Source organism: Cricetulus griseus, chromosome 2 (assembly GCF_003668045.3).
Source record: "Cricetulus griseus strain 17A/GY chromosome 2, alternate assembly CriGri-PICRH-1.0, whole genome shotgun sequence".
Lineage (NCBI taxonomy): Eukaryota > Metazoa > Chordata > Mammalia > Rodentia > Cricetidae > Cricetulus > Cricetulus griseus.
The window spans coordinates 223,949,991-223,974,043 of NC_048595.1; the positions used below are offsets into that span (position 1 = coordinate 223,949,991).

At 44.1% G+C, this 24,053-nt stretch overlaps 1 protein-coding gene across 1 annotated transcript in view; it reads right to left on the minus strand.

The window, feature by feature from the left end:
- The window catches only part of Lama3 (laminin subunit alpha 3), a 241,351-nt gene that overhangs the window by 195,979 nt on the left and 21,319 nt on the right, over positions 1-24,053 (minus strand). The window contains exon 2 of the mRNA XM_035440276.1: positions 22,516-22,668. Within this exon, the coding sequence (XP_035296167.1) occupies positions 22,516-22,668 (153 nt within the window). The remainder of the gene's footprint in view (positions 1-22,515; positions 22,669-24,053) is intronic.

The window sequence follows — 24,053 nt, forward strand, 5'->3', positions numbered from 1 at the left end:
GTTTGCTAATTTACAAGCATATCACTACAACATTTGACTCACTCGCTGAACTGAGCAGCCAGAGAATGTACCTGATAAACCATGACAAGGGGAGATTGCATAGTCATGTTTACCCAAGACAAAAAGAACCAACTGGGCTTTAATTACTGCCAGTAAATTCTCCCAATCCTCCCTAATTGGTTGACTAATTTTATTCTTTATTGGGTAGTAACACATTTAATTAGTAATAGAGAATGAAATGATGCCATAGTAAATATATGCAACGTGAACTCATTAGGACTTGCAGTAATAATAACTGTGGTACTAGCAGAAGTATTTTTGTAGTGCTGGGGTTAAAGAGAGGGCTTCTCACTAGCACTCTAACACACACACACACACACACACACACACACACACACACACACACACACTGCTTACCATGTGGAACTACTGAATTAAGCTAATTCACATCACTCAACACACTAACCATTTATTCTTCCTGTCCAACTGAGACAACATATTCTTTGATCAACATCTCCCTGCTTCTCCATTTTCCAGCTCTAGGTACTGCTTTCCTGGTCTTATAAGAATTAAGGAGGCAATTACTCGAGCGATGTGGTCACAGTAAATAGCTATGCCTACATCAGAGCTCCTCAATATATGAAGGAGACCAAGGGTCTGGAGACAGCTCGAATACTTCACAGTTTTTTTACTACAGCCATGTATTTCTAGAAGTCATATGATGGCCATGGTGCTAGCTCAGCATTTTCAATTTTATCAGCATATTTACTTTGAGAATCAGCTGTCACATGAAGAATGACTTCAAACCAGCCCAGCTTCAGATCAAATATACTTAGAATTTCCTCCAAACTTTACTAAAGCCTCTAGAGTGTGGAGACTCATTTAGTTGATTCATTTGGGGGGGGGGGGTGAGGGTCTCATGTAGTCCAGTCTGGCCTTGAAATACTAACCCTCTTGCCTCTACCTCTCAAGTACTAGGACTACAGATGTATATCACAAGATGTCCCATTGCTGGTCACAACAACAAGTCACACAACAGCATTCACCGGATCTCTGAGAAAGATTGCAGCCAAGTTCTGGGGTTAGCAGTCTGTCCTATGAATATGTGGGTGCCACATGGGGCCCTTCTGCAACTGCCCAGTCTGGCTAGAGACAGGCGATATTTCAGGCATTTGTCTTTCCTCTGTTTGACTTCTGGGAAACTGAATGTCCTTCCTGTCACTTGAATGTTTCTGTGAACAGAATGTGGCTCCTACTTTAAATGCTTCAGATGCCAGTTTTCCTATGTTCTCTACAGGAAGGCAGCTGGGCCCATGCCTTGGGCTCAGTGCACTGATGTCTCCTTCCAAGACTTTGCATCTAGAGCAAGAAACACAAAAGATCAAAGACACTAAAAGATTCTTTCCAGAAGCACTGTCTGGCTTCTGGGGACAATGGTGGCTCCCAGCAGGGACCTACTGAGCCTAGTATCTAGACCCAGGGCTAACAAAGTAATCAAGACAAGTGGCAGCAAGCAGTGTCGAGCCTCAACAGTGACCTTGAAGATGGATTCCAGGCTTTCTGCTGCCGTGGTTCTGACTGTGCAGCTTCCTCAGTCCTGACCCCAATTCTTTGTTTCTCAACTCCCACCTGACATCCCATTTCTGCTTCTTCCACTCTTGAAGGCTACCTTTTCTCTGTTACCTGTAACATTATGACTATGCACACACAAAAATATGCATGCATACTCACACTCACTCATACACACACACACACACACACACACACACACACACACACACACACACACCCTTCCCTTACACAAACCTGATTACAGTAGCATCTGCACACCCGACTGCTTCCCTCTGGACCAGGAGAGAGAGAAACTGCCTGTCAAAAGCTCATCCCAGGCCCTGTGCTTCAAAATCCTACTCTCCTGATTTTCTATGGAGCCATTCCAGTAGCTTCTAGATATGTCTGTTATTTAAAAGAAGAGAAAAACTATCTCCTTCCAGCCACACCCCTTCCTTCCCACCCTTCCCCATCTCTCCTGTCCCAGCCATGTAGCTCCAAATGGCCATTAATAGCTCATCCCCTTCTCTACTCCAACTCTCCAAGACCATTTTCCCATCCTTCACTTCATTTCCATCGTACACCACTGACAACTTTGTCTCCCTCCAGACGACTTCTCACACAGACTTTCCAGATATATATATATATATTCAGCTGTCTATTTGATATCTCACTTAAAGCAACCTCGCTTCCTCACAACTCAAAATGACCCCAACTGGAGCCTAGCCACAGCCCCCAAGATGCCTGCTAATGCTCCTACTCAACCTTCAGGTCCCAGCTCTGCCATTGCTCTCTGATTAGATGTCTCCATCTCATGCTTCAGAAGCTCTAGGCAAATACAAACAAAGCAAAGCAAAACAAAACAACTTCACAAAAGCAATTGAGTAAATGTTTGCCTTGAGAATGCAGAGTGAATTCTGGGTTATCCTGCATAGGAACACTTGGCACCTTAGAGCCTTAAGTCAGAACACAACCTGCATTTTACTTGGATGAGGGCAATGCTGATAGGCAGCTAGGACTTAAAGAGTGTGGTTATTTGGCAGAAAACAAGTCACCTCCACTGTAAGGAGGGCATGCAGGGGATTATCAAACCGCAAAAGTTGTCTGTGTCTCAGATGTTTCCACCTGGCTGTCCTGGACTTTGTGAAGACCCCAGGAGGCATTCTTCGTGGCAGAACAATGTGTGAAGGCTGTGGTAGAAAGGGTCACGGCAAATGGGAGGCAGGAAGATGACTTGGCATGAACTCCATACCTGATGGATATCAGAGTAGGCCTATGTCCAGCTGAGTCTTGGTCAGAAGTTGAGTTTAGTGGCCTGGAATCCATCTGTAAGCTGTTATATTTAGACATGAGGATGTACCAGAAAGGGAACACAAAGTAGAAAGGAGCCAAGGAGGTGGGCAGGGTGGCCAGACAGACCCACCACATAGGATGTGGGATAATGGGGGGCTAGAGCCAGGAGCCTGAGGAGAATTGGCTCCAGGCATCCTGGTGGGTGTGGAAGCAGCTTTTAATCTCCCTGCGCACTGGCTGAGATGGGGACTTTATGGGGAGAAACATCCTCTGTCCGTGCCAGCAAGTAGCATAGAGCAAACCCAATCCAGCCTCACCACCCACTGGATGAGGTCTACGTTTGAAGAAGGGTAATCATCAGTGAGCAGCTAAGGATTCTGCAAAAAAGAGACAGGCTATTGTGGGTTGAACCCCAAAATTCTGTCACTTCAGGCCTCCACACTCGGCTTGTTCCACTCACTTTCCTTGAGCCAAGCCTACATCCCTGCTGATCCTCTCATCCTTCTGTCTTTGTCCCTTAAGCATCTTCACAATTCTGGGCACTATCTTTGTACACTGCAACCCAAATACTACATAGGCAAGAAAGGATTTTCTCTTGAAACTCAGTGTTGGTTTACTCTGTTTGTCTGGCAGCCATGGTCTATAAAAGCTTCCACAACTGCAGCAGATGTCCCCATGTGTTTGAGGCTTAGGGGATAATTCTTGTTTAGTGACTCTACTAATTCTAAATATTTTGTATGACTTTTGGCATGCGACATTTATACCTGAATAGGATAGTAGAACACGGGAATGTGGAAATTCATTCTCACTAATGACCATACAATGCCAACCCTGGAACCATCAAAACAAGGAAGCAGAGCCAATGGATCAGCATGGATGGGGTTTCAACAAAGTGAGGCGTGTCCTCACACAACGTCAAACTAGATGTGATAGCACGTTTATGTGCATAAAAAGCAATACATTGGACAACATTCCATGTTGTATGGTCAGTGTGTCATAAGAGCTGAGACTATTGGATCAGGAACCAGACTCTTTGACCTCTGAAGAGATTAAGCTGTGAGGACCACTTCAGCTCTCTCTGCTTCAGTGCTCATCTGTACGGGAACAGTAGTGTTGCCACTTTCAAATGGGCCTGCTGAAAATGTGTCCTGCTTCCCCGGCTGGTTATGAATCAATTAGAAGCAAAGGATCTGGGCAGATGGGGAAAAGTTCCTTTTATTTCTGATGAGACCAGCGTTAGAGGGTGGGAATTGTGGCCGCTATTGATAGAGTCCTGAGAGAGCCTGTGGCCGGGACCCAGTGTGGGCTGTGAGCAGATGTGCTCACTACAGACAGGTGTTAATTCTAAAGGTAAATCCTCATCTATTTAGAGATAAACTTTCTCCTGGCTCTCAGCACACAGATATCCTGCTGCCACTGAGATCATTTTAGAGCAGAGGAAAAGACTTTGCAAACAGTACAAAAGCTAACAAGGTCTCAGCATCAAAAGATATTTTTGCTCTAAGGGGAAAAAATGAAATCAACTTAGAAAAGAGAGCTGGGCTGGTGGGTGGCTCAGTGGTTAAGGGTGCCGGCCACCAAGCCTGACAGCTTTAGTTTGCTCACTGGAACCTATGCAGTATAGAAAGATAACTGACTCACATGAGGTCTCCTCTGACCTTCGTACATGCACTGTGGTACATGTACACATGGACACACACATATGTGTGTAAACACACACTAACCAGTGGTTCTAACCTTCCTAGTGGCTGTGACCCTTTTTTTTTTTTTTGGCTGTGACCCTTTAATACACAGTTTCTCATGTTGTGGTGATCCCCAACCATAAAATTATTTTCATTGCTATTTCATAACTGTAATTTTGTTACTGTTTTGAACTGGAATGTAAATATCTGATATAGCAAGGGTGTCGAGACACACAGGTTGAGAACCACTGCTAAACAGACAGACTACACTTTACAAAAGGAAAAGTGAAGGCTGAATAAACATAGCCCCTTATCCCTTGCAGACTGTAAAGGGAAACTTATGACCTGGTCCACTCCTCAAGCCATTCCATTCAAGGTTGGCTTCTCTGTGACAATCCACTCTGACAGAAGCAAGCAGGAAAACAAGCTCCAGACAGCACACAGAGCTCAAGTGTCTGCCATGGGACTGCACCGTGCATTGTAGGGTGACATAAATGCTTCATGCTGCAACGAAGTATTTATATAAGGAGATATTACTAATCGAAAACAATAAACACACTTTACAATTTCATCAATATACCCATTTGGTTGAAAGGAGACAACAGAGTGAGGAAGGGTCTAAGGCACCATGTAAGGGTGGAAAGAAAGCAGTATGAAACTGCCGGAAGGAAGGGAGAAAGGAGGAGAAAGGCAAAGGGAAATGGTCAGTAGGGTGAAACACGCACACATTTTCATACACGCCTGGGTGGATTCTTAGCCCTGCTTAGAAACTTCAACAATTTCCTTTCATTCTTCCAGAGATGTCCAGGGGGGACCAGGGAACTTCTATCTAGTAGGAAAGCATCCCCTGAAAGTTAGGGGTCTGACTGCCACAGTGTCACAACAGGAGACAGGGGACCTACTAGGGATAAGTAACTGAAGCATGTTTGATAAAAAAAAAAATTAGAGGGCAGTGGGACAGGCAAGGAGACCTTCCCATTCCCATGATGGGCAAGAGCTTTGGACTTCAGAAGGCACTGACATTGTTGCCAGGACAAAGCTGGGCTCAGGACCCAGCACTGAAAATTTGCCATCGATCCACAGCCAGCAGAGGGAGCAAGTGATGCACATGGCCCAGTATGCCTTCTCCTCAATACTTTGTGTGGACCCACCAGGGGCTGATCCCCAGAGACTTATACAGAGGAGCTTGTTGTCTCTGAAAGGAAGGAAGCTGTGTCCTGAACTGAGTGACTTGCTAACTTGGAGAGTAATGAGTTTAAAGCTGGTCTTATGCTGTTGCCATCGTGACCAACTAATAGGCCCAGGCAAGATGCCAGACCAACCTATTCCAAATGTGCTTGGCTCTCCATGTCCCAGCCATTATTAAATCTATCAAATTTGGGGGGAATTCTGTCTGTTCACTGAGCATGTGCAAACAATGCGGTACCACAACTGTTTATACATTTACACTGCACTGGGTATTACAGACAGCTCCAGGGAGACCATGCATAGCTCATAAGCAAGCAGCTCTCCACTTTCAGAAGGGACTTGAGCATCCATGGATTTAGGTATCCATGGGAATTCTGGAACCCTTCTTCCACCAACGCTGAACCAATAGACACCTTTAAGCCTAGCTCTGCCCAGGCCCTAAGCTGAGACATAGCCAGGCCTGGCAATGCGGCTCATGCCTTTCTCTGTAACACAGGAGTTCACAAAACATCTGTCTTCCCATCTCCCTGCCCACTCCTCCATCTATAGCATCAAGGCTGCCCTCTGCCCTGGGTGTGCTTTACTTCACCTCAGCCAGGCTTTGAGCTAAGCTTCCCTTGCTCCTTTGCTCATTGTGCCAGCTACTCTCACCTTCCTCACGCCCTTTGCTAGAGCCACAGTCTAGCAAAGTTCAACTGCCCATGCCCCCCACTCCCCAGGTCTGACCATTTAGATGCATCCCCAAAGGGGAGAAAGGGAATGAGTAGGGACTCTCCTGGCTCTGGCTCCACTCGCTTTCTCTACCATCTCGCTGGGAGATCCTGAGAAAAACATGGCAGCAGCAGGTGATGAGGGGGATGAGAACCTGCTCAGCAAGGAGGAGTGTGTGAGAGGCTCCAGAGAGAAGTGAACGGTTCAGCTGGCGGCGGTGTCCTGATGCTGCAGGCCAACGAGGCAGCCGCTCCATCTCACTCAGGGTGTTTAACACGTGCGGCACAGAGTGGAACTCCCCATCTCGAGTTTCTAAAGTGTGGAACATTTGCACCAGTGGTAGCTTGGGCTCACTCTTCAGTTAGAGAGAGGGGTGACAGACAACATCCTGGAGGTCAAGGAGCCCAGAAAATAAATGGCTGCTCACACTAAGGAAGAAGCAGGTTTTTGGATTTGGTTTGTTTTTACTGAAAGAAGAAAATGTAATAGAGTGGGAAGTGAGAAGCCGGGGATTGGGGGGAGTGACAGATGTGGGAATAGGGAGAAAAGAGGCACCATGAAGGAGAGAACAAAACAGAAGACAGAAGACCCCAGGGTCACCTGAGGTCAGGAACAAAGGCTGTGTGTGTGATGAGAGCAGGGACAGCAGACACAGCTGACAGAGGAGATGTCAGGCTCCAACCACTCCCCTGACACCTCAGACTTGGCTCAAGCTTTTCCTAGAAGTATCCTAAGCATTCCTGAACTTTGTCCTTTCCTTATATATACTTGCTGTAAATAGTAATAAGAAAATGGCCATGATTTAAAGCCAAAATATATTTGAAATCTTGAAAGTTTCACAGGGGATAAGATAGCAGCTAATTTTCAAAATTTGCTAAGGGACAAAAATGTTCTTGTAAAAACTTAGTTTCCATTTACTGAATATTTTCTGATTCTGTTGGTATTTAAAGATATCAGAAGGCCAAGTTCACTCTGAGAGGAAAAAATTCAGGTTACGGGAGATTATGGAAGGGACACTAGGACAGCTCCAAGGTGGCTTTTCCATCCATCCCTCAAATCCTACCAGGAACCACTGTTCCTTTGTCCCTTTTCAGTGTGTGTGTATGGTATGCGGTGGTGTCTGTGTGTGATGTGGTGTGTGTGTATGATGTGGTGTGTGTGTGTGTGTGTGTGTGTGTGTGTGTGTGTGTGTTATGTGGTGTGGTGTGTGTGAGTATAATGTGTGTGGGGTGTGTGTGGTGTGTGTGTGTGTGGTGTGTGTGATGTGTGGTGTCTGTGTGTGATGTGGTGTGTGTGTGGGGGGGATGTGGTGTGTGGTATGTGGTGTGTGTGTGTGGTGTCTGTGTGTGTGTTTGTGTGTGTGTGGTGTGGGGGGGATGTGGTGTGTGGTGTGTGTGTACGATGTGGTGTGTGTGTGCGTGTGTAGTGTGGTGTGTGTGTATGTGGTGTGTGTGTGAATGTATGGGCACTCACATGAATGAATGCACCTGGGGTGTGATGTGCATGTGGAGTATGGAGGTCAAAGGATGTCCTTGGGTGTCGTCTCCACGTGCCTTCTTCCACCTTTTGTTTGGGAGAGCATTTCTACTGGCCTAGGACCTTGTCCAATAGACCAGGCTGTCTGGCCTGCAAGTTTCTAGAGAACCTCGTGTCTCTGTGTCTCATTTCTTAGCACTGGCATTGCAAACATGCACAGCCGCCATGCCTGTGGGTTCTGGTATCTGGGCTCTGCATACTTCAAAGACGAGTGCTTTACTCACTAAGCTACATCCCCAGCCCCTGGACTCTCCCCCTTTCCCCAAAGGAATGTAACTTAACTTAGTGTTTCCTTAACCCCAAACCACAGCTGCTCCTGGAAGGATGTGCAGATGATGTGTAGCTCGGAGTGAGTTCTCCCTGTGTTAACTCATGTTCTCCTCATAACCCTGTAATTTAGTACTAGATTCATCCTCAGACTTCAGATGAAGACCCTGACCAAGTCAAGCCTGTTGTGGAATATTATTTTAACTGCGAAGACGTGTTACATTTGTTTATGCTGCATTTGTTTAATTATGTAAAGATGTGTTGCATCTGTTTCACCTTGCCTGCCTAAGGCAACTGATTGGCGTAGTAAAAAGCTGAATGGTCAATAGCTAGACAGGAAATGATAGTTGGAGCTGGCAGGCAGAGAGAATGAGTAGGAGGAGAAATCTCAGAATGAGAAAAGAACAAGAAAGAAGAGAACAAGGAGAAAGAGTGGACATGCCCCGGGCCAGAGCCAGGCAGCTAGACAGCCGACACAAGAAGCAGTGAAAGTAAGACATACAGAAGGAAGAAAGGTAGATAAAGAGAAACAAGTTAATTTAAGTTAAAAGAGCTAGCCAGAAAAGAGCCTAAGCTAGGCCACACATTCATAACTAATAAGTCACACATTCATGATTTGGGAGCTGGTTGGTGGCTCAAAAGAAAAAGCCTGGTCCATAAGCCTATGATTGAAGTGAGAGTTATGGAAAAAAAAAAAGTCAAAATCACAGATAATAACTCCAGCCAGACAAGCACATAGACTATCAGGGTTTTTTTTTCCAATAACTTTGTTATTGGTTTATGTACAGATCAATTTTACTAAAATATGGCATTTTATCATATGAAGTATATACCTTAAATATATATGTGTATACATATATATTTATGCATATACATATATAACAAATGGTGTATCTGTCTTTTCACATTTCTACATATGGCATTATATATAAAGAGAGAGAGACTATGGCATCATTTGAATGTCTGTGTGTAAATGGCCCTTTATTACATACACATCGAGCTTGTTCTCCATTTTCTACAATCATAAACAAAGTTTGGATAAATATTCTGGATCAAACACTTCAGCATTTATCTCATTAATTTCTGCAGGTGAAATCCCCAAAAGTAGCTGGGCGTTGGTGGCGCACACCTTTAATCCCAGCACTCGGGAGGCAGAGGCAGGCGGATCTCTGTGAGTTCAAGGCCAGCCTGGTCTCCAGAGCGAGTGCCAGGATAGGCTCCAAAGCTACACAGAGAAACCCTGTCTCGAAAAAAAAAAAGAAAGAAAGAAAGAAAGAAAGAAAGAAAGAAAGAGAGGGAGGGAGGGAGGGAGGGAGGGAGGGAGGGAGAGAGAAAGAAAGAAAGAAAGAAAGAAAGAAAGAAAGAAAGAAAGAAAGAAAGAAAAGAAATCCCCAAAAGTAGCCATTCCATACTAAGCATAGTAAGTTTCCTAAAGTGTAAATCTTTGGGAAGATGGCCCATCAGCACTGAACCCCCAGAATGTGGGGTGACTGCATTTATAGACCCTTCACTCTGCGGAAGAGATAAGCTTCTAAGCCAGCGGGTCTCAACCTGGAGGTTGTGATCCCTTTGGAGGTCCAATGACCTTTAAACAAGGGTCACCTAAAAACATCAGAAAACACAGATGTTTTTACATTACAATTCATAACAGCAACAAAATTAGTTATGAAGCAGCAATGAAAATAGTTTTATGGTTGGGGTCACTACAACATGAGGAACTGTATTAAAGGGTCTTGGCATTAGGAAGGTTGAGAACCACTAAGCTGAAGCCTGGTGGGAAGCCAGGAGAGGGAGGACAGACATCAGTGACATTTCCCCTAAGAAATGATGACAGTATTCCATATTGTCTAGTGCTTTACAATGCAAATGTACACAGGAGGTTAACCAGAAACAGTGAGTCCTCACTACTCACCAGGGCATCACTAGCCCCCTAGATACCCTGGTCCCAGCCAGCCCCAGCCTTATGCCCTCATCTCTTTCCAGGCCTGATCACTCCCATAACCAAAGATGAGTGCAGTAGCCTTGCTGCTTCCCAAAACGTGGTAAGTTTCCCTCTCTAACCCCAGCACTGGGGAGGCTGAGGCAAAGAGGACTGGAGTTCAAGGCCAGCCTGAGATACACTGTGGGTTCTAGGCCAGCCTAGATATGACCCCCACCCCACCCCCCCCCCGAGTGCCCATCTCAAAAGGAGGTGGGGCAAGCCAGCAAGATGACTCAATGGGTAACAGTACCTTGCCTCCAGTCCTAATGACCTGAGTCTAATCCCCAGGGTCCATGTGGTAGAAGGAAACAACTGATGCCCACAGTTGTTTTAACTGACACACATGTGGCCACACACAGAGACACAGACACAGACACAGACACACACATACACACACACACACACACACACACACACACACACACAAGACACACACACACAAAAATAAAAACATAATTTAAAATATTTCTAAAGAGGAGAGGTGGTAAGGGGGAGGGAATAAAGGGGGAGGGTAGGGGAGGCAGGAACTTCATAGGAGAGAGGCAAGGCCACCCTGCAGAAAAAGGATGGAATGTAGGCAAAAGGTCATATGAGTCACGAAAAAGGACATAGAAGTATTTCAACTCCATCCTAGTTTCCACCCCCCCTTTTGGCCATGGCAGAAAATGGAATAAAAATGTAATTAATAGTGAACATGTAAAACCTATTGGCCAAAGCTTCACAGCCTCAGCACAGCCATTGTAATTGCCTGGAAATCTTGAGATTTAGAACTGGGCAAATGTTTAAATGGCTTCCTAAAGCTGGTGTGTGATGTTTTTATTTGTGAGTTAATTGTAATAAAGTGATTTTATTTGCAAAATTTTAAAAAATTCTACATTTCCTTCCTAGCCAGTTATCTGGTTGCTTGTATGTATCTTTTCAACTGTATGCAAATATGATCAATATTGTTTTTAACAGCACAAAGATGTAGTTTTCTGTTTAGCTTTCTCTTCTGGGCATGAACCAGGATCCTAGGTATTTCCTGCCTGGCAGGTATTTACTACCCAGTCCTGTAAGAGCCTGTAAGATGCAGGCTGACTCAGCAGCCAGGGAGCGTCCTCCTGATGCCACACCCTGAACTGAAAACTTCTGTGTGCTATCACACCCTGGCTCTCACCTTTCCTGGACAGAAAAACCCTCTGACTTTACAATGGCCTTGTCCTGGGTGGTGACCAAACACTAGAGTCCTAACTGTGGATGAGCCAGGGCTTTCTGGTAAGTCACCAAGTGGGTCACAGTGGCCGCCACTTATCACTTTATCATATGAACTTCCCTAAGTATAGACTGAGAGAAAATTCCAGAAGGAAGTGCTTCATTCCTGGCGTTGTCCTTCCCAGTCCAGCTTTTATCCCTATGCATGTTTCTAAGGCATATGCTGTCTGCTCACAGCCCTGACTGTTTGGACAGAAAACATATTTAGTGTATCTTCTGTTGTATATGTTTTATTTGTGGTGCTAGTTAGAAGGAAAAGAAAATAAAAATGTACAAGAGACCTTTCTAATCAAGTAATCTACAACTGTAGAAAAACATGTCATCAAATGGAAAATAGGAAAAGAAGTGTTGAAATTTTACAGTTGCATGGAATTCAACATTTGTTAGGGAAATGGCATAACCCAGGGCTTTTCAGTTCTATGGATTTAAAAAAAGAACATTGCTTGCATAGCCTCTGGCCTTAAACTCACAGTTCACGTGGACTTTATAGCACAGCATTGAGTGGGGACGGCAGCCAGGGACAGTGCCAAATGGTGACGTTGGGTTATCTTGGGACGAAAGCAGCCAGAGCAGGCAGGAAGGGGGGGGGGTATTCTGAGCTCTGTGAACTGTACCAGAAAATGGCTCAGAGGAAAGAAACAGCACACAGTGCTTGACGACCACGGCTAAGCCTGGTCCACCGGCAGGACAGAGTTTGCAGGAGAAGGTGCCACCAAGAAAATGGTAGAAGACATTGTGTCTTACACCTGTGATGCAAGCAGCTAAGAGGCTGAGGCAAGAGGACTGCTTGTTTGTGATCAACCCGAGCTGTCCCATCTCTAATAAAGTAAAATATGAGGAAGAAAAAGGTAGGGAGAGAAGAGGAGTTGGTAAGCAGCTAGACTCTGAGGGGTTCAGAAGTCTCGCCAGGAATCTGGCTTTTATCTGAAACTAGAGGAAAGAGACTAGAAGATGCTAATCCAGGTGCTCCTGACTGGGCGTGCTCCATCTTTACTTCCTCTTGGAAGCCATGAAAATACGGTAGGCGAACCCTTGGAAGATGACCAATTCTCATCTCACCCTTAGGGATTCCATTCTTCAGCCAATTGCAAAATAAGATGAGCTGAGAATAGAAGCTGGAAACCAGTTAGGACTGGTGAGCCCACTGTGAAAAGAGTTATCAAGAGCCGAGTCAGGATAGCATAGTGGGAGTGGAGAGAGGCCAGGCTCCAGAGCGCTTAAGAAGCAAGACATGGTGGAGGAATGACTTTTTGGTAGAATATTTGCTTGCCACACACAAAGCGCTGAGATCAATTCCCGTGCTGCACCTGTAACCTCGGCACTTGGGCAATGGAGGCAGCTGGATCAGAGAAGTTCAAACTCATTCTCAACTACACATAAAGCCCAAGGTCAGCCCGGGAGGAAGGCACCAGGATATACTCAGTGGTAAGCAGTAAGTGGCAAAGCATTTGCTTTGCATGCATGAGGTCCTACACCCCGTTCCCAGAACCACAAAGTAACAGTATTAACCAGTGTGGTAAGGACAGGGAACTAGAGAAACGGGAAGGAAGGCACCGACTCATGGGATGGCAAACCGGCCCTCGGGTGATGCATTTGTTCATCTCTGTGCTAGAAAGCCCTGCCCATTCTGTGGTTGACTTCACAGCATATTTATTAATAGCAAGTTGTTCCAAATAAATCTATGATTTCTAATTTTGTTATTGCTACAAAATAGTTAAAATATGTCTCCAAAAGACCTGGTGTCGTAAGTGGAACCAATCCTCTAATGTCAGAGCTAAAACAAGCCTGCTCCATCCAGAGATCTGGCTTCACAGCAACCTGCTTCCTCCCATTGTTTGTGTTCCCTGACAAACGACAAGTGATCCAGGGTCACCCTTTGTTCACTCTACACAAACTCAGTAAAGCCTTTATTGGTCACCTATTGTACCCTAAACGTTGTGCAAGACATTAGGTAGAGCAGAATTGTCACAGAGTGGGAACAAAAGACAACACAGTCCCTGGCTTCCTGGAGCCACAGTATGGACAGTTTCTAAGAAATACTTTTAGGTTTTGATGAGGTGGAAACGGGGTACTGTCCACCTTCAGGATGGCATTGCATCCATGCAGGGGTCCAGCTGGGCAGACTCCTGGTTGACAACATCTGCCAACATCTCCCACGGCAATTTCATTTCCCAAATCTTCAAGTCCAAGGTTGACTCAGAAACTAGCCAAGGCTTCTTCCTTCCACACCTGACTCTAAACTGATGCTGACAACAAAGAATGATTTGGATTCATTCACCGAAGTCTCACAAAAATTGAAAAGGACAAAAAAGAAATATCCTAGAAGGCATCTGCGTATTAAATTCATTCTTCCTTGGTTGGACCCTGTATTTTATCGGTCCTTGTGTCCTGTGGGAAGTTCATAGGAATAGAAGTGTAGAATGGTACAATATTTCCCCTGTGACCTACTTTTCTTTAAAAGTTGTAACACTATTTCTTTTGTTCTTCTATAAAGCATTATTATATCTTGGAAATTTATTACAATGTATTTTGATCATTTCACCCACTCTTTCCCAACTCCTCCAAGATCAACCCCTCCTTGACTGCCCACCCAAATTTGTACCCTCTTTTTTAACCATCAAGTACAATTCATGCTGCCATGTACTCTTGAGCATGGGGCCACCTACTTGGAACATAGTCAACCTGCCATGTGGCCTTTAAAGAAAACTGGCCCTCCTTCACCAAGTATCTATCAATTGCCACTAGCCAGAGCTTGGCACTGGGTGGCTTCCTGTATCTCTCTCATACCTTGAGACAAGGTCCTTCACCAAACCAGAAGCCACCATTTTCACTAGGCTAAGAAATCCATATAGTCTCAGGACCTGCCTGACTCCACCCACAGCTCCAGGGTTACAGGCTTATACAGCTGGGCCTGGCTTGCTTTTGTTTTATTTTATTTTTTAATCTTTTTATTTAAATTCTTTAATTACTACTCATATTTACATATCCATCCCCCCATTCTCTCACTCTTCCCATCCTCTCATGCTCCCCACCCACCCCCCAATTCTGAGGATTAAGACTCAGGTTCTCATGCTTGCAGAGCAAATACGTTTACCCACTGAGCCATTGCCCAGGCCCACCTTCATGGCTTTTAAAGAATTTTGTGGTTGCATTCTCTTGTGTGAATATCTGGGAAAGGTTCGTGGCCTTGGGCTACCTCTATTCTCAATGGGCTTGGGTCCTCTTTAAAGCATGAGGCAAAGACTTGGATAGAGACGGTTTATTATTGGGTTGGTCTAAGAAGCACAAACAGAGGGACTTAGGGGACAGAGAAAAGCCAATAGCTGATGTGCCATAAAAGCTCCCAAATTTAAGTTATATAGAATGTCCTTCAGAAATGGTCCACGGAAAGGCAGGAAAATGGGGCTTTTCCCATCAACTTCCATCCATGATGGGATGAAGGATGCTGCTGGGGACATTAAATGTCTGGATTTCCAGGTACTTAAAAAACTCTTGGGACCAGAGTAAGAGCCGCGAGGAAAGAAGAAAGGAATCAAATAAGGCTTTGAAGATGGGCCAGAAGAAAGCCAGTCAGGGAAGCAAGGCAGTTGGCATCGCAGCCTCAAACTCATAAGGCCCAACGGGCTGTCTCAACTGTTTCCCTGCTCCACTATCTGCTGTGGGCATGCAGGCCACCTTCCCCAGGACACCTCTCAGAGCAGGGCCCAAACTGCCTTCTAGGGCACCACTAACCTCTGAAGCAATCAGCAGCCCTTCTGAGGGCTGGGCCAGGGTTTATTTTGTTCTGGTTTGTCTTCACAGTTTCAGTACTAATAGTCTACATAAAAGGTACAGAAAAGCCTTAAAAGTCTTCTCGAGGTTAATTTCTGGACAATGGGTACAGCTTGCTGCCTATGGCTCCTAGATGCTATCCATCCTGATGGAGACCCAATTCTTCACAACATCCAAGCTCCCCTTATGTCAGGTAGCATGGAGGTATCATCGCAATATGAACTCTACATCTTTCTTTAGACCCCAGTCTAAGGGCCAGGCAAGTGGGTGTCAGGTGTTCATAGTAAGACTCACTTGCAGGAAGCCCATGTGTACAACACCAAGACTCCTTCTGGTCTCCCACAGACATATCCACCCAGAATGTCCCTGAGCCTCCAAGGCTCTGCTTGCAACAGCCAAACACCACATTTCAATTTAAACATAAAACAAATTGAGTGTAGCTGGCCAGATGACACAATTCTTCCCATAAGATACAGTGTTCTCACTGGATTTGTAGCCTGAAACTCATGAATAATGTACAATGAAATGAACTTGCAAAACCTGAGGAAACACCATGGCTTCCGCAGATCACAGACCTGTCCATTAAGGGAGGGCAAAGTGGCCCTCACAATCGAGCTGAAGATACTAACTCAGAAAACACAGTGAAAGGTCACCAACTATCGGGGAGACTGGGAGGAGAGACTTGGTTTAGATATAATCAAGGTATGCTCATATGTACATGAAAGAAATTGTCAAGAATTTAAAATATTGTTTTTAAAAGAGCCCATACGCACATGGTGGGGGGGATCACCGACCAGTACAGAAGGAGACAGAGCGGTCTGCACCATCGGGGCAACATAAGCTGTCAAACTGATCCCAGTTCTCCACAGCCAAACTTCACTGCCCAGCAAGTTAAGAAAAGGTGATTTGGTTGTGACAAGTCAGTGATCCGTTTTATTTCCCAATCATGCATCAAAATTCACACTACCCTAATTCTAAGACATTAATGTGACTTTTAAATGGTGAAATCTTGCCTCTTGATGACATTTTTATGGTTAAGAAAATAGATAATATCAATCAGGCATAAAATATGAATTATATATGACAGTACATGCTTCTTGACATACCATACTTCTCCAACATAAAAGAGAAAGGAAATGTGTTCAGCCTGGTGTCAATTCTATTACTTTTCCAGATCTTAAATGAAAGGAAGTTTTCTACAATACCATATGCAGTTTTCTAAAGGCACAAAAGTTGAGTCTATTCTTTTTAATAATGTGCTCATTGAAATTCACTTCATTTTGTTAAATAAAAAAAATAAATATTGCCATTATCTCAAAGAGGTCTGGAAATGAAGCCATTAACTCATTAAACCTCCACAGTCCTGGAGTTGCCTGGGTTTATAAATGAGGGAACTAGCACAGGGCAGCTAGCCCATGTTTTGTAAAGGGCCACACAGCAAGTCAACAGGATATAAGGTACAGGCCAGGACAGGCTGACTGTAGATCACATAGCCACCCACTGTACAGAGCTGCTCCTGGCCAACCAAGAGTAGGGTGGCCCTATAGTCTTCGTGAATATGCATGCCACGATTGATTTATGTCAGACCCCAGCAAATTACTAACTTGTTCCTATGTTGGCCTTTTCTAAATTTAAGTGTCTTAATTAGGGGTTCTTTAGCACATCAAAGGGGTGCTTTGAAAAACAAGTCTTTTAAAAATGACCTATAAAAAAAAGCTATAAGTACAACCAGTATATTCGGTGAGGATCATTTTGATGTGTTAAAGTGCCCTGTTATAGAAAGCCTCAGGTAAAAAGTGACATAATAAAATTTAGTCATGTAGCCCACTGGAAGAACATTTGCCCAGCATGGGTCACGCCCTGAGTTCAATTCCCAGTGCCTCAAAAAAAAAAAAAAAAAAAGAGAGTAACATGATAAAAGTTTGTAATGGTATATGCCTGTGACCCTAGCATTTGGGAGGCTAAGTTAAGAGGATTGTGAGTTCTACGCTATCTGGACTACATAATTAAACCTTTCTCATAAAAAAAGTGACAATAGGTAATCTTGGTCATAGCTGATAAAACTTGAATTAAGCTTCAGGTTAGCTCTTGGAAAAGAAAAACAATTCACAATTGAATCAGCATTCGACAGCCATTGACCTGTGATGGATCTCTGTAAATTAAATCACATGCAAACTGATGGGGAGATGTTGTCAGGAGTGGCCCCACTCCTGACAACAGAGAGTAAAGAGGCTGAGAGGCGTTCTGTCATAAAACTAGGCCCACCCTGAATGAAAAGGTATTCTAAGAAACCTAGGTATCTTTCGATTCATTTCTTTCTAGCAGAAATTCTTAGGTGAGCTGCACTCTGCACACAACAGCAACAAGAATAGCGCGTGCGTTAGAGCGTCACTGGTGTTCGTTTTCGCATGCGTGTTGACATCTGACAGAACCGCACTAGCAGCTGCGCTTCTTCCTCTTACTCATGTCACTTACTATGCATGCATGAGTCTGTGGCTCAATGGTGTTTTCTTCATAAATGACATAATTATTTTAGACCTATTAGCAGCCATTCTCCAGTTGCCTCAAGAAACCCTAACCACAGGAGGGCACTAAGCTTACTTTTCTCTCTCTAGATCTGCCTATCTGTTATTGCACAGCACAGATGGCCTCTTAACTGCCTTCCTCTATGCACCATGATGTTTTCAAGATTTGCTTATGTAGGCTTTCATAGAGAGTTTACAACTCTTACTGTTGGATAACAACCCACTGTGTGGAAATGACGCATCTGGTTCACTCGCTCATCAGCTGGTAGACTTTCAAGTGGCTTCCATTTGTTAGATGCTATGAACAGTGCTACAGTGATGGCTGATGAGCATGGGTTTCTAGGGATACATGTGCTCATTTCTCTTGGGCACCATTTACAAGTGAGACTTCTGAGTCACATGGCAACTTTGTGCTTAACTTTGTGAGGAATTACCAAAGGTTTCCAAAGCAGCTATACCATTTTGTATTTCTACCAGTGATGTCTGTGGGTTCCAGTTTCTTCATAGCCTCATCAACACTTGTTACTATCAACGTTTTTATTATAACCACCTAAATCAGTATAAAGTGGTATCTTATTACTGTGACAGCTATGTTTTCAGATTTTCTTTATTTTTAATTATGTGGGGGGAGGTGTGAGCACAGATGCACATAGGGGCTGGAAAACGGCTTTAGATCCCCTAAGCTGCAGTTACAGGTAACTGTGAAATTGGGAGCTGCCTGACATGGGTGTTGGTAACTGCTCTAGAGGAGCAGCCCTTGTTGGTAACCACCATCCATCTCTCCTGCCCCTTTTTTGTTTTGATTTGTATTTTCCTGGTGACTAATGATGCTAAGCCTGTTTTTGTGGACTTGCTGATCATTTGTATATCTTTTTAGAGTACTGATTGATATATTCAGATCTTTTGCCTGTGGTTTTGATTGCACTCGTCGCCATAGTGTTGACTTGCAAACCTATTCCTTTTTCCACCTTCTTTGTTGTCCTTTAGGACAGCACTTTCTCATGTTCAATGTCCTCTATCATTTGTTGACCAAGGCCAACCTTCTTGAATGATTCCTCCCCTTCTCCGACTTCTTGATATTGCTGAGTTGCAGGACTCAGGCTTGGTTCTCTTCTCTTTTGACTTTCATCCAATTTCGTACTTTAATATCATTTTTATGTTCTCAACTTCTCACCAGCAATCTCAAACAATGGTTTGGTAGAAAGAGCCTCTACCCCCAAATATCCAATGCCTTGGGCCCTCTACTGAATGGTCAAATAGAAAAACCATTCTGCTCCTAAAGACAGTGCTACCAAGCAGGAAACTTAGGTTCCGGATCAAAAACACAGACTGGAACAGTACTGCAAGAACTCTGAAAACTATGACTAAAAACATAACTCACAAAGGCACCAGTAACCTGGACCTACACCACAGTGAAGACAGAAGATTTAAACAGAGCCTAGAGTACCTACACCACAGTGAAGACAGTCAGTGAAGACAGAAGATTTAAACAGAGCCTAGAGTACCTACACCACACTGAAGACAGTTGGCAAAAACAGATTTAAACATAGCCCAGAGTAGTCTTTGAACAATTTTCAAAAAATCTGGAACCCAGAAGAAAGTACTCATCACACCCAGAAAAAAATCACAACTTGAAAAGACAATTAGTCATATGATAGACTAATATGAGTAATTCTTTTAGGCAGCAATCATAAAATGCTCCAATAAATGATCATAAAGACTGAAACAAATATAAAACCTCCATGAATAAATAAAACATAACAATAAAGAACAAGTAGAAAATGGTACTGAAAAACTCAGGAGGCAAAAGTTAAAATTTTCCATGTGGGCCTGAGAATGTGATAGAGGCAAAATACAAAATAATCTGTGAACCTGAAGACAGAATAATACAGATTGTCCCATCTGAAAAAAAAATCAACTGGAAAATAAAAAGAATACAGCATCAGGGATCTGGGGAACAGTAACAGAAGAGCTAACATTTGGGGCAGGGGAGGCAGCTCCATGGTTAAGAGGGCTTGCTGCTCTTCTAGAGGACTCAAGTTTAGTTCCCAGCACCCACATCCAGCTCCTGAGGGGGAGGGGCCCAACATCTGCAGATACCTGGACATGTGGTAAACACTAGCACCAACACACATACACACAAAAAGAAAATTCAAAGCTAACATTTGTTATCAGAATCCCAGAAGGGAAAGGACTGAAAATTATTCAATGAAATAATGGTTGAAATGTCCAAAGTTGATGGAAAGCATAAGTCAACATATTCAAGAAGCTGCATGGGAGAAGCCAGAATGAGACAAGACTAAGTGAATCCATATTCAACTTCTACTTCTCGCCCAGACAGCCCTCCAGACCCATAGAACCAGATGTGCAATCTTCCCGTGGGTGTTCCTGTCAACAGTGGCACTCGAAAGTATAGGGAATCATCCCTGAGTCCTCCCTTTTTCTAACTCTACTTCATTTCACTATGAAATCAAGGCAGCTTTATCATCTAAACTTAGCTAGCATCCAATCACTTGCTTCCATGGCTACTACCAGCTTCTTTCTCATGGGTTATGGTAAACATTTCCCACCCTTACACACCTCTACAGAACACACAAAGACATGGCTTTAAGATACACAGCAGTGTCCTTTCTAGACTCAAAACCCCCAACTGACTCTTGTTTCATCTTTGAGTCACCCTATGGCTTGTCCTTCCTAGATCTCTTCCTGCCACCTCCTCCTCGTTCATTCCGGCCTCCATGCTTCTCCTTGTGCTTTTCATATAATCTCTGTCGTAGGGGTTTTGTGGAGCTGTCCCCTTTGCCTGGGTGACAGACATCTATGTGCATGATGAAGTCCTTTACATGCTTCAAGACTTTGCTTCAGCTTTACATTCTCAATAGCTTCTGTTCTGAACAGCCGAAGAAAAGCTGCAACTACAATTGCCCCAGATATTCACAACACCCTTAGTCTACACCACTTTCTCAGAAACTGCTATTTTCAGTTTCAAACACACTACATGAGTTTACTATGTATACATTTAGTATCTGTAATATATCCCAGGTGCCTACTAGAGTGTCTGACACACAGAAGAAACATAATAAATATGTGTTAAAGGAATAGTGTGAAGTTCCTCCTCTGAAATGGAGAATAAGTTGTATTCATTTTCTACTTGGGCATAACAAAGCACCTTAAGCTTAATGTCTTGAAACAACACATTTATTATCTCAAAGTGCTGGCTAGGATCAGGCAGGCTTGGCCAAGTTCTCTGCTCAAGATCAAGAGTGCAATCAAGCCGTCAGCTGGATGCTGCTCTGTCTGCTGTTGGCTGGGGGCCACCCTCAGCTTCTGGAACCTACTTTCAGATCCTTGCCCCACAGTTGTCTCTAGGGGAAGTTCACAACCTGACAGCATCTGCCTTTCAGGCCAATAGGAGCCTCTCATGGGTCAAATGTGTCCCCTCGGAAGGGGTAGTCCCATTGGAAGTTCCGGGCATCAGATAAAACCCCCTCATTGGAATCAACTGGCTTATGGGACCATAAATGCATTCATGAAAATTCCTCATGTTTGTCATATGATGCCACCTAGGCATGGGAGTCACATCTATGACAGTCACAATGCCACCTGTGCTCAAGAGCAAGAGCACTGACTGTTATACACACTGGGGCAGCCATCTTGGAACTTTCATAGCCTACATAGGAGGATAGACCTCAAACTTGCCTCCCTGTGGACCAGTTGACCAAATAAGGCCTCAAATTACGGTATTCATTGTTCAGTGAACCAGAATTTCCAGGAAGAATGCAATAAAAATATAATTACCACACCCATATATTTGATGACCCTATTCACAATAGCCCCAAACTGGAAGTAAGCCAAGTGTCCATCAATGGGGGACACACAAAAGGTGGATAGAAACACATGGAGTGCTATTCATTCAGCCAGGAAGCTTGAAAGCTTAGCAGAAATAAGTTAGCCACAAAAATCAAATAGTATATTTCACTTATGTAACATTCCTAGAGACATCAGTCCCCAGAAAATAGAGTGCAGGAGAGCGGGATAGGTAGAGTTTCAGCTTTACAAGAGAAAGAGGTAAGGACTATGGAAGGTGATAGTGTTTTACAGCAATGTCAAGGTACTAAATACACTTAAACAATACACTTAAAGTGGTGAAAATTATCATTTTATATTTGCATTATGCCACAATTAAAATAATAAATAACATTTTATAACATAATTATATATTTGTGTGTATGCATGTGGGTGTATTGTGAGAATATATATACATATATGTGCACTTGTGTGTGGAGACTAGAGGTCAACACTGGGTCTCTTCCTCAATCATTCTCCATCTTATTTGAGGCAGGGTCTCCCTCTGAACCTGGAGCTTACTGATTTGACTGGGCCAGCTGGCCAGCAAACCCCAAGGGTCCTCCTACCTCCACCTCCCCAGCACTGGGATTACAGCCTGCCACCTGTTTTTTATATTGAGTCTAAGGGACTGAACTCAGGCCTCCACATTTGCACAGCAAGCACTCTACCAACTGAGCCATCTCTAGTCCCTACCACTGGGTTTTAAACTTAATTAACAGACAAGGTTGAGTGTCTCTGTGACCTGTGCTGGTCCTGGTTTTAAAGAAGCAAATATCAATGCCATGGGTTGAAAACAATGAATGGATTAAAACTAAAGTTTATTTTTGACAGTAATTTAGTTATGTCAGAAATCTTCACAGAAACAGTGATCCAAACCAATGTCCCTGTTCTGATCAAAAGCGAAACTCACCTGACCCAGATCCAGTGTGAGGTTGACTTGGTTGTATTGGATGCCTGAAGAGAGAGGGGGGCTTTGCCACCAACGCTCGGATCCATCAATTGCATGAGTGGCCGGATGTGCCTTCCTGGAATCCTCAGAATTACAATAGTCACAGAACTGGCCCTGAAGGGAAAAAAGAAAGGCCTTTTTACATTTTCAAGCAATGTCTTTTTTATCAGTTAAGCAAAAGAAATAGCCAAACCAAGACTGCTCTCCTAGCATAGAGATGCTGTAGCACTGCATGGCAATGTGCTCCAAAGATGGCAAGCAGGCAGGCGTCTGCCTTTTCCCCTGGTGTGAAACCCTGTCACCTGTAGCCAGGTTGTTTCCTTCTGTTGTCATAGCTCTGTGTCTCCTGACCCCCACAACACTTTACAAAAGCCTTCTGTATTTCCTCCTTAACAAATCAACTGGACTCTCCAAATCCTCCTCTTAGCAGCTCCATGTGAGGTGCTGGGGTGCAAAGAGGGTTCCCTTTCACAGTCCCAGAAGATGTGCTAAGTGTACAAACAAGCACCCAGGAAGCCGTGGCTGCAGCAGGCCCCTCCGCAGAGCACAGAGTGCCGAGGTCTAAGGCAGAGAGCAATGTCCTATGGAAGAGAAGACACTTGGGATGCCGGTGAGAGTGGAGAAGAGGTCTCTGGGAAATGGTCTTTAGCCTCAAACAAGAAAGTGTTCCAAGTTGAAAAACCAACGCAAGCAAAGACAGGAGCCAGCTGGTCCATACTGACATAAGCATTGAATGAGACTTCATCAATCAACAGCGAGATGAAGCTGCCAGCCCCAGATTGAGAAATAGCTCATTCGGTCCATAAAGCGGAGTCTGTCTTTCACCTGGGGTGATGTCTGATGCTAGAATAGCCAATCCCTAAATGAACTACTATTTTTGGCAGGCTGATAGCTTTGATTTTTGTTTTGTTCTTTTCAATGCTGAATTTTCCAAGTATTTACCAGCCAAAAAGCTGAACCTTGGTCTTCCTTGTGTGATATATGTGGGTTGTTTTTTCTGAGACAGAGTTTCTCTGTGTGGCTCTGGCTGTCCTGAAACTCACCTTGTAGATCAGGCTGACCTCCAACTCACAGAGATCTGCCTGCTTCTGCCTCCTTAGTGCTGGGATTAAAGGCGTGCGCCACCACTGCCCGGATCAAAAAGTCATGCTTCCCCCTCCAGGCATGGACCTCACAGACTGAACTTCTCCACTCCCAAACTAAATTATCCCAGAATATAAGCTGCATGAAAGGGAGGGGAGGTCAAGGAGCAAATCTGCACTCACCATCTCCTCAGAAAGGTGCTGGGGCAAATGGTAGCGTTCTGGCGTTCTCAATAGCCCTCGAATGTTCAGGGATAAACTTGGTTCTGGCATTCTCAATAGCCCTAGAATGTTCAGGGATAAACTTGGCTATGGTGTGCACAACTGTTCCTTCTGATGTGCTGAGCTGTCTGTACAGATGTTTATCTTTTGATATTATTTACAGACATTTCTAGAACTCAGAAGCAGCCCCTTGGA